The sequence below is a fragment of the Sorex araneus genome, chromosome 3 (assembly GCF_027595985.1).
Source record: "Sorex araneus isolate mSorAra2 chromosome 3, mSorAra2.pri, whole genome shotgun sequence".
NCBI lineage: Eukaryota > Metazoa > Chordata > Mammalia > Eulipotyphla > Soricidae > Sorex > Sorex araneus.
Genome location: NC_073304.1, coordinates 87,940,269 through 87,958,726, shown reverse-complemented (window position 1 = coordinate 87,958,726; position 18,458 = coordinate 87,940,269). Strand labels below are relative to the sequence as shown.

At 53.3% G+C, this 18,458-nt stretch overlaps 2 protein-coding genes across 5 annotated transcripts in view; one reads left to right on the top strand and one right to left on the bottom strand.

Moving 5' to 3' along the window:
• Positions 1 to 235: 235 nt before the first annotated feature.
• CDAN1 (codanin 1) lies at positions 236 to 11,340 on the top strand. 4 transcript variants are annotated; one of them, XM_004609601.2, is made up of 28 exons: positions 236 to 384; positions 586 to 1,061; positions 1,214 to 1,417; positions 1,615 to 1,784; positions 1,910 to 2,023; positions 2,106 to 2,184; positions 2,586 to 2,706; positions 2,861 to 2,970; positions 3,621 to 3,710; positions 4,279 to 4,354; positions 4,846 to 5,051; positions 5,336 to 5,456; positions 5,545 to 5,691; positions 5,793 to 5,959; positions 6,414 to 6,501; positions 6,719 to 6,808; positions 6,986 to 7,040; positions 7,248 to 7,381; positions 7,453 to 7,556; positions 7,728 to 7,886; positions 8,116 to 8,179; positions 8,370 to 8,448; positions 8,628 to 8,776; positions 9,784 to 9,891; positions 9,985 to 10,048; positions 10,160 to 10,341; positions 10,484 to 10,591; positions 10,806 to 11,340. In XM_004609601.2, exons 1-28 carry the CDS (start codon positions 295 to 297, stop codon positions 10,929 to 10,931), a joined length of 3,681 nt encoding a protein of 1,226 aa, XP_004609658.2. In that variant the 5' UTR covers positions 236 to 294; the 3' UTR covers positions 10,932 to 11,340. The 4 variants fall into 4 exon arrangements, 2 of the variants coding, with proteins under 2 accessions (XP_004609658.2, XP_054987925.1); XM_055131950.1 differs by having other exon boundaries at positions 1,211 to 1,417; XR_008629261.1 differs by lacking the exons at positions 10,484 to 10,591; positions 10,806 to 11,340 and having other exon boundaries at positions 1,211 to 1,417; positions 8,628 to 8,729; positions 9,741 to 9,891; positions 10,160 to 10,231.
• Positions 11,341 to 11,345: 5 nt separating this feature from the next.
• STARD9 (StAR related lipid transfer domain containing 9) overlaps positions 11,346 to 18,458 on the bottom strand; it is a 99,244-nt gene continuing 92,131 nt past the window's right edge. Inside the window, exons 24-33 of the mRNA XM_004609784.2 lie at positions 18,144 to 18,326; positions 17,676 to 17,859; positions 17,332 to 17,463; positions 14,606 to 14,723; positions 14,371 to 14,489; positions 14,156 to 14,220; positions 13,860 to 14,062; positions 13,658 to 13,737; positions 13,422 to 13,580; positions 11,346 to 13,228 (exon numbers count right to left, since the gene is read on the bottom strand). Of these exons, the coding sequence (XP_004609841.2) occupies positions 13,127 to 13,228; positions 13,422 to 13,580; positions 13,658 to 13,737; positions 13,860 to 14,062; positions 14,156 to 14,220; positions 14,371 to 14,489; positions 14,606 to 14,723; positions 17,332 to 17,463; positions 17,676 to 17,859; positions 18,144 to 18,326 (1,345 nt within the window). The 3' untranslated portion in view covers positions 11,346 to 13,126. The remainder of the gene's footprint in view (positions 13,229 to 13,421; positions 13,581 to 13,657; positions 13,738 to 13,859; positions 14,063 to 14,155; positions 14,221 to 14,370; positions 14,490 to 14,605; positions 14,724 to 17,331; positions 17,464 to 17,675; positions 17,860 to 18,143; positions 18,327 to 18,458) is intronic.

The following is an 18,458-nucleotide window of genomic DNA, read 5'->3' as shown; positions in this document are numbered from 1 at the left end:
TCCCCGACTTTCGGGCGGGCGGCCGGCCGGCCAAGGCTGCGAAGGGCGAATTGGGGCAGCTCTCGGCCGACCCCCGGACCACTAGCCCCACAAGTCTCAGGAATCCACAGAAAACCGGAGCCGACCCTCCGCCCGGAAGCCCCGCCCCCGCCTCGCCCCGACCCGCCCCCGCCTCGCCCCGACCCGCCCCCAGCCCCGCCCCCAACGGTTGCTCTGGGGCGCCGGCCCCGCCCCTCCCAGACCGCCCGTTGCGCGCCGGCGCCTGCGCAGTGGCCTCCGAGCGCCGCGACGGGAATGGCGGCCGTTTTGGAGTCGCTGCTGCGAGAGGAGGTCTCGGTCGCAGCCGCCGTGCGGTGGATCTCGCGCAGCTCCCAGAGTTCTGAGGTAACAGCGCCGACACGCCCCCAGGCCTGGCCTTAATTTTCTTCCCGCTGGAGTTGGGTCCATCCTGTCTCCTTCCCGGAGGGCGCCCGACTCTCAGCCCGGATCGAGTGCGCTCCAACTCGGGGCCGCAGCCCGCCGCGGCGCACCCTGCGGCCACGGGCTGCCCGCTGACTCTCTGGACCCTCCGTCCTCCTCCCTCAGGATGACCCGGCAGAGGCGGCCGCACTCCGCTCACTGCAGCCGCTGCGGAAGGAATTCGTGCCGTTCCTGCTGAACTTCCTGAGGGAACAGAGCAGCCGCGTCCTCCCGCAGGGCCCCCCAACCCCTGCCAAGGCCCCGGGCTCCTCGGCAGCCCTGCCCGGGAGGCCGGGGGGCCCGGCGCGGGGCGGCCGCGGGGCGCGCAGCCAGCTGTTCCCTCCGATGGAGCCCTCGAGCTCCGCCGAAGCGCCTCTGGCCCGCCGCGGGGGCAGGAGGCGGGGCCCGGGGCCGCCCCGCGAGCGCGGGGGCCGCGGCCCCGGGGGCCTGGAGGAGGGAGCCGGCGGGGAGAGCCTGCCCTGGACCGGAGCCCGGAGGCCGAGGGGCTCCGGCAGCCCCGGCCCCGCGCGCTGTGATCCGCCAAACCTCAGCAACCTGGAGGAGTTCCCTCCCGTAGGCTCGGTGCCCCCCGGCTCCGCAGGGTGAGAGTCAGCGCGCACTCAAGAGTTGGGGGGCTGGGGGAGGCACGGGGCCTGGCGCGCGGCAGGGCAGGCCTAGAGGGTGGGCGGTGGGGGTGCTGGAGGGGGCGATGCTCCAAGGTAGGGATTTGAGAACCTGTGGCTACTCCCAGCAGGACGAAGCCATCACGCAGGATCAACCCAACACCGGTGAGCCAAGAGCGGTCTCTCTCCAAACCCAAGACATGCTTCACCTCACCCCCCATCAACTGTGTCCCCAGTTCCCAACCCTCAGTCCTGGACACTAGCCCTTGGGGCCATGGCCTCCCCCCAGGGTGCAGAAGTCTGCAAGAGGAGCGGGAGATGCTCAGGAAAGAGCGGTATGGCCTTGCCGCTCTCAGCGGCGTCAGCTTCCACCCTGTGGGGAATCTGCAGGGCTGTTCCCTGAGATTGATTTGCTCCCTGGGATTCCTGGGCCTCTGCCTTGGGCTGCCTGCTGTCGTCTGTGGAGGACCCTGAGGTTGGCTCTGGAGGGAACAGCTCGCAGGGTGCTCATGACCTCTCTCTGTTCCCATAGCTCTAAGCACCTGCAGCAGTCACCTACTCCCACCTGTCCCACTCCAGAGTCGGGGTCTCCCCTCCCCAACCGGACAGGAAACCTCACAGCCGAGCCCGCTGACCCTGCGAGAGTATCTTCCCGCCAGCGCCTGCAGCTGGTAGCCCTGGTCTACTCTAAGTGCATAGCGGGTGAGACCCCCAGTGTTGTAGTTGGAGACACCTGTGGTGCCAAAGACTCAGCAGTTGCTGAGGTTTAGAGAATAGAGTCCTCTGACATGTGCCCTGCTGACCCTGAGGGCCCTTTTCCTATCCAGAGAACCTGGTACCAAACCTCTTCTTGGAGCTTTTCTTCATCCTTCAGCTCCTTACTGCCCGGAGGATGGTGGGCACCAAGGACAGTGAGCCTGAGCTGAGCCTAGGAACCGCCGGTCAGTGAGCATGGTTTCCTGGAAGGGGGGTGCCTGGAAAGAGACTTGTCTGTGACTGACAGCTCTGTTCTGTCCCTTCTAGAGTCCCTGGAAAGCCCGCTGTTCCAGAATGTCCATGACTGCGTCTTCTTTGCAGTGCAGGTTTTGGAGCATCAGTTTCAGTGAGTTTTCCCAGCAGGGATCTGGGTCTTCTTCCCATTGTGCACTTGCTTCTCTAGCCACTTGTGGTGAGATGCATGCTTGCATTTAATGCTAGTTCAGTGGCTCTGGATGTTTTTCCCACCTGTCACCTTTAGTTTTGTTTCAAGACATTTTAGCCACTGAAAGAGTTAAATTATCCCAACTGGCCTTGATAGTTGACCTTATGGTTTCTGTCTAATGTTCCTGCCCTCTCTTGCTTTGTGCGCCATACGTTCTCATTCCCCTCCATCCCCTCTGCTACCACCACCTTTTCTGAGTCCTCACCTTACTCCACGCTACAGAGATTATGTGCAGACAGTGTGCATATACCAGCTTCCTGTTTGCAGTTTGCCACATGTCAGTCATGCTTTTGTCCTTGTAGAGTTCTTTCCTACTTGGATAAAGGGACCTTGAAGCTATTAGCTGAAAATGAGCGGCTGCTGTGTTTCTCTCCAGCTCTGCAAGGCCGCCTTCGTGCTGCCTATGAGGGCAGTGTTGCTAAGGTAATGACCCATTTTAACCCAGACCTGACCCTTCCTAGCCTCATAATTCAGGCAACCCAGCCCTCACTGCTCTAGCGCCAGGTGGGCCAGCTGGAAGAATACAGGGATGAAGTTTTCATAGGCCTCGATCCCTAGTGTCACTGCCCTGTTTTAGGTCTCTCTGGCAGTGCCACCTTCTGCTCAGGCTGTCTCCTTCCAGCCAGAAACTGACAACCGTGCCAACTTTTCCAGTGACCGAGCCTTTCATACTTTTAAAAAACAGAGGTGAGAAGGGGGGTGATGTTTGTGGAGGGGATGAAGTAGCATTTTCTTGGGTAGGGAGCCAATTTTTCTTTTTAAATGGATTTTTGGGTCACACCCAGTGATGCCTCAGGGGTTACTCCTGGCTCTGTGCTCAGGAATTACCCCTGGCAGTGCTTGGGGGACCATATGGGATGACAGGGATCGAACCTGGGTCAGCCACATACAAGACAAGTGCCCTACCTGCTGTCCTATTGCTGCCCTACCTGCTGTCCTATTGCTCTAGCCCCAGCAGCCAATGTTTTCATTGAAAATTGGGATTTGGCACTAACTTAGTGCCATTAGGGCTTTCTTGCCAACCATCAAGAGTACCACTTAACTTCATTCTACTTCATGCCCTCAACTCAAACCACTTAATCAACTTCTCACAGATACATGACTTTAGTCCCTGAGTTCTCAAACAAGAGCAAGCCTGATCTATTTTCACTGCCCTCAGTATGTGGTGTGCTGCTGCTGGGCACGCAACACTTGCCACTTCACTAGAGGGTTTGGAGGGTGGAAGGAATAGGCCTGTGGAGAGTCTTGAGCTCAGCTCTATGTCAAGCATCATGCTGGCACCGCTGGGAATAAAACTTGCTGTGCCTCAGTTGGTCAGACATTCTTTTTTGTCATAGAGATGTGTTTTATGAGGTGCTTCGAGAATGGGAAGATCGCCATGAGGAACCTGGCTGGGATTTTGAGAAGGGCCTGGGCAGCAGGATCAGGTGGGTGCTTCCACACAAATTTCCTTGTCTCTCTTAAAGCGCTGGGTAGCTTAACGGTACTAACTTTGGAGGATGGCTCCTCCCTACTTTTGCCAGTTAAAATTATTATTTTTCTATTCTCATCATCTCTACTTTCAATAAGAAATGACTCACTTGTTTTTCAGAAAATTTTTCTAATTGCTTGAGTTTTGACCTAAGTCACAGGGTAGACTCTATATCCATTTTTCTCCGTCACTTAGTTTGGACAATTTGAATAATTTTGCATAACGTACATGACAGGAATAGAAAAAGAATATCCTCTGGCTAAGGATTTGTCCCCAAAACCTTTCAGTTGGTCATGAGCTTACTGGCTCTCAGTCTAGAATGAAGATTTGAGAGTGGAATTTTTTTCCTGTTAAGTTTTCAAAAGCACCCTAATGCTCAAGAAAGTATCCCTTAGAACTGGTAAGTTTAACAGCAATCAGCACAAATCTGGTAAAGGGCTGAAAGGCCCAAGGATTCATTTGTAATCTGAGATCTTACCTCCAACCCTCCCTTCCCTCATTCCATTCCATACTTGTGTCCTCAGAGCCATGATGGGTCAGCTCTCTGCAGCCTGCAGCCACAGCCATTTTGTTCGACTTTTCCAAAAACAACTTCTCCAGGTGGGTAAGAGCCCCATTATTAGGAGGTTTAATCTATAAAGATAGTAGATATTACAGGCAGCCAAGTTATAACTGGCACTTTGGGACAGGACAGAAAGACAGGCAGGTCCTGGGATTGGAGTTTGACCAAGAGCTCTGCTACCTGGGAAAGGAGATGTCTGGACATTGGGCCACCGAGAAGCCAGCTCCCACTCCCATGCACTGACACCCCTTCTTCCAATAGCCTCTCACGGCCAGGAAGAGCATAGACTTAGGGTTCAGGACAGTGTCAGTCAAATAATAGTTGACAGTGTCAGTCAAACATGTTGAACGCAGTTTTTTTTCCCTGTAAAACAGAAATATAAGCCCTACCTTGAAAAATAATAGCTAAGGCACTTGATAAGTATGTATTTCATAAGTAGCACATTTCTTCCTCATTGTTGTCAGTCCCTCGAACCAGAAGGAAAAAGAAAATTACTGGCTTCATTTCTTTCCTCCTCCCTCTGCTCCAGATGTGTCAGGGTCCAGATGGTACAGGGGGCCCTGTCTTGGGCGAGACTCCTGATGTGCTAAATATGCTTGGAGCTGACAAGCTGGGGCGGTTGCGACGTCTCCAGGAAAGACTTGTGGCTCCTCAAAGCAGTGGGGGGCCCTGCCCACCCCCTACCTTCCCAGGCTGCCAAAGCTTCTTCAAGGACTTCATCCTGAGTGCCAGCAGGTAAAGGTCCCCTGTGTATTTCACGGAGGGAGGCAGAGACCAAAAGAGGCTTGCTTCCTGGGATGGAAGTTGTTCCCTCCTTGCCTGAAGTAGGACAGGGTGGGAAACGGTGCTCTTTGGGCTCCTTCTGGCTCACACTTGCTGCCTCCATTTCCCTTCTCATTCTTCACCCACATAGGCAATCATCCCTCCTTGCCTCCCCTCTTCCCTGCCAAGCCTCTGTCTGGAGGCTTCTATTCTCTCCATTCCTACACTCCTTCCAGTGCCTTTCCCCACTTTGTTAGCTTCCAGTTTAATCAGCATCTCATGGATAGTCTAAGTTTGAAGATCCGGGAGCTCAACAGCCTTGCCTTACCTCAACCTGAGCCTAGTGATGAAGACGGAGACTCAGACGTGGACTGGCAGGTCAGAAGGCAAAGTACAGTGATGGGAAGGGGTGTTTTCAAGAGACCTAACAGACCAGAACCTCCATCCCTTGATCCCCTCGCTGTAGGGTGAACGAAGACAATTTGCTGTGGTGCTACTCAGCCTGAGGCTTCTGGCTAAATTCCTGGGCTTTGTGGCTTTCCTGCCCTACCGGGGGCCTGAACCACCCCCAACTCGGGAGCTCCAGGACTCTCTTCTGGCCCTGAGGAGCCAGGTGAATGGGGGCTCTGGTAAGGAGGAACTGGGAGGAGCAGCACAGTTTACTGAGGGCTTCCCTGCCCCCAGGAACCGCCCCCTGACTGAGCTCCTTGCTAGGTGCCCCCTGCCCTGGATGTGCGGGCCCTGCTCAAGCAGGGGCTGCAAACCCGCCGGACAGTGCTCACGGTACCCTGGTTGGTGGAGTTCCTATCTCTGGCTGACCACATCGTGCCCTTGCTGGACTATTACCGCAGCATCTTCTCTCTCCTGCTCCACCTGCATCGGTGAGTAGAGATGGACAGAGCAAGATAATTGGGTCCAGGGAGCAGACTGTTATTTATGAAGAGGGTTATAACTGCTCAGACTGTTATTTATGAAGAGAGTTGAGTAGTCTGTGCTGCATTTCTGGTTCCGAGGTTTCAGCTTCCACCCCCAACCCACCTTGGAGAAACCGGCCTCAGGCCACACAGGACATGCTTCGGCCTTCTATTCTACCTGCTGTGAAGTAGGTAGAATAGAGGCTGACGAGAGCTCCATTCTAGAGCCCCCTGGAGAGTAGCCCCCAAACACTGCCCAATTCTCCACACACACCCCCGCCCCCCCACCTTCCTCATGCCAAAATTTTAGAGTCAGGCATGGCACTGAGGAGGTTGGAGGCACATCTGTTTAGATCTCTTGTTAACTGGTGATGATGCTCTGCTCCACGTGCCATGTTCACGTCACTCTTCCTTCTTTTAGGAGCTTGGTCTTGTCGAAGGAAAGTGAAGGGGAGATGTGTTTCCTCAACAAGCTGCTGCTGCTTGCTGTCCTAGGCTGGCTTTTCCAGGTTGGTGGAAGGGGGAACGAGGGGGCAGGTACTATGGCTCGAAATGGGGGAGAGGGACACCGAGTGTAAATTGGGTGGAAGGGGTTCATCAGACACCTGGGACTGATCATGGTGTGAGAGGAAGGTGATTTGGATGCCTACACCCAGGAGCCACAAGACAGGAGGAGTGCCAAGTGTGAGGTGCTGACACTGCCCTACCCTGCCCTCATCTCACCAGATCCCTACAGTTCCTGAGGACTTATTCTTTCTGGAAGAGGCTCAGATGGACACCTTTGAAGTGGACACAGTAGCAGCTGAGCATGGCTTGGTATGTGTTGGGCTCCAGCCAGAGCCATGGCAACCCAGTGGGTAAAGGAGATGGGATGGCTTGAAAGGGCTAGAATGGAGATTGAGCACTCTTCTGCCTGACCGTGTCCCTTGTCTGTGCACCTGGGGAAAAGGGAAGAAAGAGAAGTTCTCTTCCCAACCCATCTGTTCTCCACAGGATGGCATGCCTGTAGTGGACCAGCACCTGCTCTACATCTGCTGCCCCTACATTGGTGAGGACAGTGGTTCTCTCTCAGCCTTTGGCCTGTCCTGTCATGATTACCCAGGAGGCATCTGTGCACCGCACGCCCTAGTAATGTTTTGCTCTTAGGTTCCTCAGGTGCCTCAGCCTTTTCCTCCACAGATGCTAAATGTCCAGGCTATTTGGGAGGGCATTTGGGGCTGCTGGGAAACTAAGTGATTGGGTTTCCCTGGTGCAGGAGAGCTTCGGAAACTGCTGGCTTCCTGGGTGTCTGGCAGCAGCGGGCGGAGTGGGGGTTTCATGAGGAAAATCACTCCCACCACCACCACTGGCCTGGGCACCCAGCCTCCCCTGAGCACCCAGGGGCTCCAGGTGAGTGGCAAGGGGAGGGTAGGTGCAGCCAGTGGAGGAGGGACGGGAAACTCAACACTCCTTCTTCACAGGCCCAGCTCGCACAAGCCTTTTTCCACAACCAGCCTCCCTCCCTGCGCAGGACCGTCGAGTTTGTAGCAGAGCGAATTGGCTCCAACTGTGTCAAACATATCAAGTGAGCAATGGAACATGGGCTTGGGGTGTTGATGTGTCTCCTTCCAGTTCCCCCCCTTTATCACCAACCAGTACAAGCGCTGGGAAGGAACGAGGCCGGTCGCACTCTAACGACCTAGTTCTGGATTTTCAGCCCCTCTGATTCCCTCCAATCCTTCCATCCCTGCTGCAGGGCCACACTGGTGGCAGATCTGGTGCACCAGGCCGAGTCGCTTCTTCAGGAACAGCTTGTGTCACAAGGACAGGAAGGGGGTGATCCAGCCCAGCTGTTGGAGATCCTGTGTTCCCAGCTTTGCCCCCACGGGGCTCAGGCACTGGCCCAAGGGCGGGAGTAAGAAATGCTATTTATCTGCAGCCCTCACCCCTTTCCCTCCATTTAATGCCCCCTCCCCATGGGAACCAAAGTGCAAAAGCAGCAAATACAATGTGTAATGCTGGGGAGCCAGTGATTGGGTACCCCATTCTTCCCTGCATGACGGTGGAGCTGCAGGCTGACAGTGCTTCTCCGAGGCAGAGTATGAGGCTAAGTATGAGGCGAACTTTCCTCCCTCTTCCTTAAGGTTCTGCCAGAAGAAGAGCCCTGGTGCTGTGCGGGCGCTACTTCCCGAGGAGACCCCTGCCGCTGTATGTAGAGTGGAAGTGCCCAGCATTAGTGAACATGGTGGTGGTGGGAGAGGTGCACTGAGGGTCGGGTCGGGAGTGTCGTGTGGAATTGGGAGTAAAGTGCTGGGAACTGGGATCAGATCCTGAACTCTGGGGCATTTGCCATCATCCTCCATCTGCCCTTTACCCAGCTAGTATTTCTGTATTACAGGTTCTGAGCAGCGCAGAGCACATTGCTGTTGGGCTTGCAACAGAGAAAGCCTGTGCTTGGTTGTCAGCCAATATCACAGGTGAGGAAGAGGGCAGGGGAGTGGAGGACCAGGTTTTTAGAAGTGGGCCGGCAGGAAATTGGAGAACATTTGGGGGAGATGAGCTGTAGAGCCAGTGGGGAACACTGAAGGCACGGTTGGCAGGTAGGCCATGAGGGGTATTGTGCTGACCCTTTTCCTGTCCCCCTTCTGGCCTGCAGCACTGATCCGGAGAGAGGTGAAAGCTGCAGTGAGTCGCACACTTCGAGCCCAGGGTCCAGAAGCAGCTGTCCGGGGGGAGCGGAGGGGCTGCTCCCGTGCCTGTGAGCACCGCGCTCCCCTCCCCTCCCACCTCATCTCCGAGATCAAAGTACACAGCTCCCTAACTCCCCACACCCCTGCTCCCTTCCTGCACTCCTCACTCATGTTGGCTCCAGTGCCCACGTGTAACAGCTTTCTGTGTTCAGCTTTGTTACTGAATGGGATTGTATAGGGAGAGCTGAATTTTGGGTTTTGATTTTTGGTTTTCCTAAGTGTCCTTTTCTAGCTTGGTACTTGAAAATTTCGGGGAATAGGAAATATTTGACTCAGTCAAAATGAATGGGGCGCTGTAGGAAAAGTAGTGCTTATTTCTTTATGCTTATTTGGATATGGAGAGTAAGAAACTTCTCTTAAATTCAGGGCCTGGGGTTGCTTAGCGAGACACTCAAAGGCCTGGCACTGCTGGGGGTAGCCTGTGTAGCCCCACCGCACACACCACTGAGGTGCCTTCACCTCACTAAAAGTGAAAACCAAAAAGTCGAGCTTTTGGCAGAGCACACTGTATGGCAGAGCACATGCCTCCCCTGATAAGGCCCTGAGTTAATCCCAAACACCAGAAACAAAAAAATGAGTTGGGACAGACCATATATCCCTGGCCTAGGGACTAATGAAGAAAGGCTTAAATTGAAGAGGGTAGAGGAGGGAGGCATAGTGACTAAGAGCCATTAGCATGTTGTTATCATGCAAGGAATTCCATGCAGAAGCTTTGGAGTATGAATGACTGCCAACTAGTTGCCGCTTTCTCTGAAGGCCTACAAAGTAGGATGGACTTGGGGAAGTGCTAGGCTGGCTTTGTCCCAGAATAGGTGACACGTTCCCTAGCCATATGTTGCTGCTCGGCTTCTCTGGTCCCTTTTGTCCACTTGGTTTTTTCTCCCAGCTGTCCGGTCACCCCTGAGCCCTAAGTCCGAGGTCCTAGGTACTTCATGCCAAGGGGCTCCATTTTCTGTTCTTCCTCTGCTGCTCTCCATTGGTCCCGGCCCCAGTTAACCTCTGTGCTTTCTCTGCCCCAGCCTGGTGTGAAGTCTCACTCTGCTCCTGCCCTGTTCTGTCCAGGATGTGCTTGCTTTGGCCACTGGGCCCCGGGACCCTGAGGAGGGAGTTTCTCCAGAGCACCTGGAGCAGCTCCTGGACCAGTTAGGCCAGATGCTCCAGTGCCGCCAGGTGAGATGTGACCACATGCCCCTCATAGTACCCACCCACGAGAGTCACCAAAAAATAGGCTAATGTCCCATTTCTCCCTGCTTTTTTCCCCAGTTTCTGTGCCCACCTGCTGAGCAGCATCTGGCAAAATGCTCTGTGGAGCTAGCGTCCCTCCTTGGTATGGTTGGGGGCAGAGAGCAGCAGCTCCGCACCCGCTTATGCTCTTCCCGCGGTGGCCAGGTGCTCCTGCCTCCATTTCTTACCATTTGGCTTCCCTTTCCCTCTGCAGTTGCCGATCAGATTCCTATCCTGGGGCCCCCAGCACAGCACCGGCTGGAGCGTGGGCAGGCCCGAAAACTCCTGCATATGCTGCTTTCCTTGTGGAAGGACAATTTTCAGGTGCTGGTTCCACTGCAGCTACTGCTAAGCCCGAGAAATGTGGGACTTCTGGCCCACACTCGGCCAAGAGAGGTAAGCAGCTGTGGAAAGCAGTGTTTCTCCTCCTGCCCCCCATATGATGAACTTACTCCTTTGACAGTTACCCTTCCTCGGCCTGTGTCAGTCAGGGCTATGATGCTGTCCTTGTGTCACTCACTTTCTGTTTGTGCTACAGTGGGACCTGCTGTTGTTCTTGCTCCGGAAGCTAGTAGAGCAAGGTCTGATGGGACAGGTGGAGATAGAAGCTTGCTTGGACAACCTCCGTGAGGCCCAGTGGCCAGAGGTAAGGAGTTCTGGATATGGTCGTGATGGGACCTTGCATTTGTAAGCTTTTGCTATTGGGATCAAACCCAGGTCCGCCACATGACGGGCAAGCACAGTGATAAGTGTAGATGGTTCCTAGTCTATTGGCAGGCACTCCGGGGAGCACTGTTAAGGATCCACACACACCCAGAATTATATGTCTGCCTCTTCTGTCATCTTTTTGTTTATCTCAGGACTTCTCAGAAGAACTTGCCACTTTGTTCAACCTGTTTCTAGCTGAACCCCACATGCTAGAACCCCAGCTAAGGGCCTGTGAGCTGGTACAGCCAAATCGGGAGACTTTGCTGGCCCAGAGCTAGGACTTGGAAATGGCCCTAGATTGGGCATCTCACCAGCCCCATTTGCCTGCCTCAAGTGCCCACCGCTGACCCTTGTGAGTCTGCAGTCAAGGCTTGCCTGGTTCAGAATTATGGTGGACAAGCCTAGGACTCCAGAGTCCTGCAAAGGAAGAATTGGCAGTTATCATTTGGATACTAAATGGAATGATGTGTTGGACATTGAGCCCTATTTGCTGCTATTCCAGCATTGAATAAAACTGTGGTTCAGGAAATCATGACAGAGACAACTTCTTATCTGCTTGTAAGTAAAATATGAACCTTGGGAGTCTCCTGTCCTGACAGACTGGCTCTCCTGTGCAGGCAGCAGTCCAGCTCCACCTAAGAGCCACATGAAAACTTCAGAGCTTTTTTAAATAAACTCTTTTCCTTACCAGGGGCTTCATGTCTAGTTATTTGGCTGTGGAAGGTGGAACTGTTGAACCTGTCTGATTCAAGTAGGCTCTGGGTTGTATCTTCCAAGAGAGTTATACTTACGCGGCTCAGTCAGAGCCTACTTGAGTAGGCTGGGACAATGTGCGTAGGTTCTAGCCCAAGCTGCTTCTTGCAGAACTCTGGCCTTTTGTTGGGAGCGTGGAGAGGGGCTCGGGAAAGTTCATGGTCAGACCACTGTTTCTCAGTGCATGCCTTTACCAATAGCAAACTGAGGAAGCCTGGGAGAACCAGAATCTGCACCCATTAGGTGACTGGAGAGCTTGAAGCCCTTAGGGATGACGAACTGAGCATCCCATTTATAATTAGCTGGCCTTGTACAATGACCTAGAATTATGAACAAGTGGCCTAAAGAATGCCTATGCCAGCAGCCTAATAATAAAAGCCCCAATCCAGGCAATGAATCAGAAACCAGAGAAGTCAGAACCACTGCTCTAAACCAAAATCAATACTTGAAAGCAGCCCCACAGGTCTTGAGTGTTGGCTTCCTTATTACAGAGGTGCAGCCATCCCAGACCTCACAGTGTTCTCGGAACACCCATTCAAAGCACTTCCATGCAGCAGACTCTGGTCACTGTCAAGAAACACCATTCTTGACAGGAATCCTTTCTCCAGCTCGTAACATGTGAACACTAAAGTGACACACTTAGGCTACACTTCTACTTCATACAAGTACACAAGGGACATTTTGTTCTAAAAATAAATTTATATGGAAGAAATGGAAATATATCAACTTCAACAAAGTGTTAAATATGTTGTCGGCCAAAAATGGAAAAAATACAAAAGCAATATAAAAAAAAACTTTCTATAATAAATAATCCGAGGTCAAGAGGGAAAAATCCCACATTTATAGAAAAATAAACCCTGAATCTCTGTAATACTGTACAGAAATCTGGCTTTTTACTGTGCTTTCTCATCCCCACAGAGTTATCTTTTTCCATCAAAGGTTCTGGGCAACCCAACCCACTACTTTCAGGTAACCATACAGAATACTAAAAGTTCGATTTTAAGTACAATTAAAAACTGAAATCATTCTCTATACCATCCTGGAATAGGTGGGGTACAACAGCAGTGTCGAATTCCCAAGAGAATCTTTGCTGGCGAGGCCGAAGGCTGTCAGGCAAGGTAAGGAAGAGAATTGATTGCTCTTTCCCCTGACAACTCAGTCACCTTTGAGTGCCCTTATCTTCACGGTCTCATTTGAAGTTCTCTTGTCTGGTCAGCGGGCCCCTACCACTAGGTCCCCCCACTCTGACCAGCCTGTTTTGACAGTGGGGAGGAAGGAATTCAAAGTTAATAATGAAGCATTTATAAAAATTCAAGAAAAACCCACTTTAACTCGATGTTCTGGTTTGGTTATTTTCTGATACTCCATCCCACAGTGGAGCTGAGTGTCAAGCAAAATCTTGTTCAATGGCTGCTTGTCTCCTTCCAGCCCCAGTGAGCCAGGGTACTATCCTAGTTTTGGAGCAACCTTCTGCCATAGGGTCCCAGAAGTGGCAAATAAAGGTGAGTTGAGCCTCATTCACTTAGGGTGGCCAGAAGCCCACACCCTCTTGCTCTGCAGTGGTGCCAGCTGTGACACAGGATGAACATTGGGCTTTGCTGGCATTTTGGCCAGAGTGCTAACTGTCCACCCGGCCACACTGGTCGCTAGGACTCTTGCATCGGTATGGAAAGAGAAACTGCCCCAGTGGCTCTGGAGCACCATCACGACCAAGAGATGCTTAACTGCCCAGGAAGGAAGCCAGTTTGGCGATAACCAGTGGCTGCTGCTTGATGAATGAACTTAGGAGCTGAGGGGGGAAGCCAGGAGCACCGAGTTCTACCTGAAATAAAACAGATTTGAGGATTTGAACGTGCTTTAGTGTGTCTTAGGGCACACCCCAGCCTGCCTTGAGGGTGCCTCAAAGTCAAATTGGAGAATGCCCCCTGCTGCCCCAATGGAAAACTTCAGTGTCTTCTCTGTGACCCAAGAAGTCCCCTCATCTCCTTGTTGAGGCCAGCTCTATGATCACTCACCTGAGCCAAGTAGATGACTCTGGTGATTTCCTTGCCGTTCATGGCCAGAGGCTGCAGGATCCAGGCACTGGGCAGGATCTCCCCACGGATCATCTCTCTGCTGGGTCTTGGCATGGAGGGATCATACACAGACTGCACTGCCATTATAGACAGGTGCCCCTGGAGACAGATGTGGGTCAGCCCTGGGCCCACCTTCCACCTCCTCCATGACTGCACAGACGGGTTTCTGCACCCACCTCTTTGGCTTCCACACAGACACAGCAGAAGTCCCGAGGCTGTTTCAAGGCACACATGGTGGTGTTGCATACCAGGTAAGCTGCAGGGCCAGGAGGGGGTCAGGAAACACATGGACAAGCCCAAAAGTCCACCACCAACACCCAGCGGCCTAGCCTGAGCCATTAGGAGGAAGCTGCTTCTACCTCTGTCCCCAGGGCTCACCCAAGTTGATGCTGTTGGTTACCCGCTGGTGCAGCCTCACCATCTGGATGGGCTTGTGGTACAGGGGCCACAGGGTGGGGTCACTCACAGCTGCCCACACATGAGACAGGGGCTGAAGCACCAGACCTGCCCCCAGGAAGCCATGGCGAGTAGAAGAAAATACTTTGTGGTAAAGTTGCACCTCTTGCTCCTGGCCCAGGTACCTGAGAGAAACACCATGTCGGAGAGGTCCCACAGCAGCAGTGAGAGTGAGAACTAGTGAAGCAGCCCAGGCTAAGACACATGAAGGCACTTACTTCCAGCCAGCTGCTTCATGGCGACTGAACAGATTGTGCAGACTGTTGGAACAAGCGGCCATTACCTGTGAATACAGTGGTCACCCACATTAGTCCACCCCCTTAAACCAAGCCGGGCCATTGATTCGGCTTCCCAGTCACTAAGGGGGCTTCATCTGCCCTACCTGTTCCCTTCTCTCCCTCTCCTCCCAGCAAAGGGCACAGCTGCTACTCACATCTGCCAAGGAGAGGTCCACGATGTGCTTGGCGAGGTCCTGGTAGGAGGATGAGAAGTGGGGTCCTGTGCTGGATAAGCTGGATGGAGAACAGCAGCTGCCCACAGAAGTTCTATTGCCTACATCCAGGAGTATGGGGCTCAGATGATTTTCATGCCAGTTCCCCAAGTGGTAGCCCCCTAGGATCTGGCAGATGGAAACCTTCCCGTGCCCACACTTCCTTACTCACGCTCACCGTTGGCCATACTCTTCCAGGGTATCCCCACCCGGTTCCGGTTGCTGCTCCTCACTGCAGAGCAGTACCGCATGTCTCCTCTCCAGGAATCTCTGGAATCAGGCAAGTTTGTATCTCCCTGCAGAACAGAGGCTGCTCAGGACCAGAGCAGAGGGGGCAGTGCCAAAACCCTATGCTGCAGGATTCTCCGCTGCCACCTCAGAACCACACAGACTCTTTCCTGCTGGATTATAGGGCACTGGAGGCTCCTGAGAAGCCAACAGAAACCAGTCCCTTCCCTGCTGTTTGGAGGGTTGGAAGGTTGAAGCGTGCTCAAGAAGGACTGACCAGGATGAGAACAGAAATGGGTCTGCAAGGCTACTCTGCACCACCCTGGAGACTGGGCCACCAGTGAGGAGGAAGGCTGCTCTGTGAGTCGAGCCCTGTTCCTAGACAGCAGCAGGTCCTAATTCGGACACAAAGGGCTAATCCTTGAGGTTTGTGACACAGTCTCCAAAATTCACAGACTTCTGCAGTGCAGACACCTCCTTGGCTGAAGCAGAGGGATCTGTGGGCAGATCCTTCCAACTGTGCTGTCCGGAACCCTTCACTCCCCACCATCCCTTGCTGCTTCCCACCTTGCCTCATGGGCGCCGTCCTCTCGGCAGGCATATTCTCCCTGCCATGCCCTTTCCCCTCTGCCCTTCACACATGAGCTTCCTGAAATGCTGGCCCCCCTTTGCATTCTCCCATACCCGCTCCTCTGAACCCACCTAAATCTGGCTTCTTCCCACTACCCCACCAAGCAGCTATCAGCAGATTTCCCCGGTAGCCTGTGGGATCTGCGACCAATTCTTAATCCTCAGTTACTCAGCATTCAACTTGGCCCCCTTGTTTGAGATGCCCTGGTCTCTCTGCTGCCTCAGGTCCTTTTGGAACCCAGGCTGGGGTGCCTTTCCTGGGACCCCTCCCCCCACCCTACACTGCAGGAATGACAGCTAAAACAGATGGCATGTTTTAATAAAGACTACTCCAGGGCCAGAGCAATGGTAAAGCAGGTAGGTTCCAGGTAGGCTGACCTGGATTCAATTCCTGACTTCCCCCCTACTCCCAAGCTCTCCAGGAGTACTTTTTGAGTGTAGAACAAGAACCAGCCTAGAACCTTCTCAAAGGGCTCAAAACTAAATACTTCTGGAAAAGGATGCCATCCTTCTTTATTTATCATGCAGGAAAAAAATGTAGATGGGGCTGGAGCAATAGCACAGTGGGTAGGGTATTTGCCTTGCACACGGCTGACCCGGGTTCAATTCCCAGCATCCCATATGGTCTCCTGAGCACGGCCAGGAGTGATTCCTGAATGTAGAGCCAAGAGGAACCCCTGAGCATCGCTGGGTGTGACCCAAAAAGTAAAAAAAAACGTAGATGGAGGAGAAATATTATAAGAAAATAAATATACTTGGGAACTGGAACTGGATCAGTCCAGCAGTAGATCAGATAAGGTGTTTTGCTTTACATGCGGCTGACCTGGGTTCAATCCCCAGCACCCAGTATGGTCTGAGCCCCACCAGGAGTGATCACTAGGTGTGGCCTGAAACCCCCCAAACGATACTATACTTCCTAATGAATGGGGAAGAACTAGAAGTTACTGTTGCCTAAATGTAGCCAGACTGACTTGAGAACAAAGTAACATTTACCTGCAATAGTGGCTAAATATAAGCAAATCTAAAGAATCAACTAAAAAATATGTATACAAAATTAATAGCGTAGATAGCTTTTATATCACTGTACCACTATCATCCTGTTACTCAGCGATTTGCTCGAGCAGGCACCAGTAACGTCTCCATTGTGAGACTTGTAAAAATTAATCTGGGCTCTTGCTTTTTAAGACCCTGCCCTTCCTCTGGGAGCTTCTCTGCCTGTCCCTCATTTGCCTTTCCCTAAAGTCTTTTATCAAATTCAGCAAAAAAAGAAAATAACCACCAGATAGAAGATACAAGGGAAGAGAAAACCTATTTACAATAACAACTCAAATGATGAAACAAAACTGACAAAATATTTCAAAGATATACAAAAGAAAACTTAGGGGAGGGGGTGTGGCTGAAACCTTATTTCTTAGAAAACTAATAACAGCAAGAGACAAAACCCATGGGGAGCTGGCTGCAGCACACAGCACATCTTTGCAGGACAAAAAGGGATCCTGGGGCAACTCCCAGCATGTGTGCTGGCAGTGCGGGCTAGGGGCGAGGGACGGCAATCCATGAAGTGCACAGGATAGAACTTGAGGCCTTATGCATGCCAGGCAAGACTCCAGCTTTCTGAGTGATTTCCCTGACCCCAACATTTTAAATCTTCGAATATGAAAGTTGATATTCTAAACTGGTGACTCAAAGATTAACAAGCCTTACAGCTGTTACTCAGTAGCCATCTGGTAAGAACAATCAGACCAAACTCCTGCCTCAGGATGTGAGGGCACTCTGACTCGACATCTGTCACCACATTGACTGCCAGGATTGATTTAAGCTGATCTGGCAGGCTAGGCAGGAGTCCCCTTCCTCCCTCACCACTCCATGACCGCTCCATGTGTGTCCCCAGAAGCTGCGCACTCTGCCGAAGAGGACAGCCTTCCCCTGACAAGACTACTAAGACACCGTTCTTGGGTCGAGAGTAGCTGTGTTCCCCTGCTACAACCTCCAAACAAACTTCTGCCTCAGTGGTCCTGGCCCTGATACCAGCATCTGCCGACTTACCATGCTGTCCGGGGACAGGAGCTGTACGGCTGAGCTGCTGTTATAGCCAGAAGTGAGTCCAGAGGAGAAGCTAGCATTGGAGCTGGTACACAGTGAGCTGGAGGTGGCCAGGAGGTGGAGTTTCTCCTCTTCCTGGGAAGGGCAGATCACAGTCTTACTGCCTAAACCACCCTCCTATCTCTCCACACCCCCAGTGCAGCTGCCAGACTCTGGGAACAGGAGCCGATTTGAGGAAGCTGACCTGGGTTCGGGCTCTGAGCTAGCCTGGTTCCACCACCCTCCCCCAGAAGGTCTATTGGAGGCTCCAAACCCCCCTCAAACCTGTGGCTCGCCCCATTCCCCACCCGCTGCAGCTGGGAAGTGATCTGCCGGCGGATTCTCAGCTTCTCCTGCTCTGTCCGCTCCTGCAGGCGGGCCCGTGCCTGCACAATCTCCTGCTTGGCTGCCTCGCGGGCCTGCTGGTATTCTTGAAGCAGCAGCTCGATGTCAGAGGGTGGCTGTGTGGGCCTCTGAGACACCCCTGGACTCCTGGGGAAGACCACAGGCTGGAGAGACCATCTAACATGGGTTGTGCTCTGCACTCCCCCCAGGCTTGCCTAGGACCTTCTCAAAGGCCCCCACGACGCCCCCATTCAGAACTCAGGCCTGTAGTGTACAGCACACGCTCCCCAGGCTTGCTCTCCACCCCCCAGTGCCCTCTCTCCCTCTGCCCCAGCCCCCCACAGCCGCCTCCACTTCTGTCAAAGCTAGCCCCTTGCCCACAGCCCCTTACCCACACGGAGCCCACCCTGCCATGACTCTGAGCTAGATACCTGGTGGTCTCCACCACGTCCTTCCTCAGTTGCTGCAGGTATTCCCGGCGTCTGCTGGGCAAGTCAAGGCCTCGGGTGGGCAGGTCCCTGGGGGGCTTTTTGTGGGGGCTGAGGCTATGAGGCCAGCGGAGGTTTGGGGGCTGCTCAGCCTGCTCATGCTGAGGGTGGGGTGTGACGGTTTGCCTTTGCCAGAAAAAAGCAAGACACCATTCACGGTGAATGATCCTCACCATCCAGCCGACACTGAAGAGCCCGGGGGTGGGGACAGGCAGGCCACCTCTGGACCCCTACCTTGCCTTCCTCCCAGCTCGCCCC

Coding starts and splice junctions, on each gene's coding strand:
- CDAN1 (XM_055131950.1), top strand. CDS start 295: ATGGCGGCCGTTTTGGAGTCGCTGCTGCGAGAGGAGGTCTCGGTCGCA. Junction 5,457..5,544: donor ACTCAGACGTGGACTGGCAG/GTCAGAAGGCAA, acceptor CCCTCGCTGTAG/GGTGAACGAAGACAATTTGC. Junction 6,502..6,718: donor TCCTAGGCTGGCTTTTCCAG/GTTGGTGGAAGG, acceptor TCATCTCACCAG/ATCCCTACAGTTCCTGAGGA.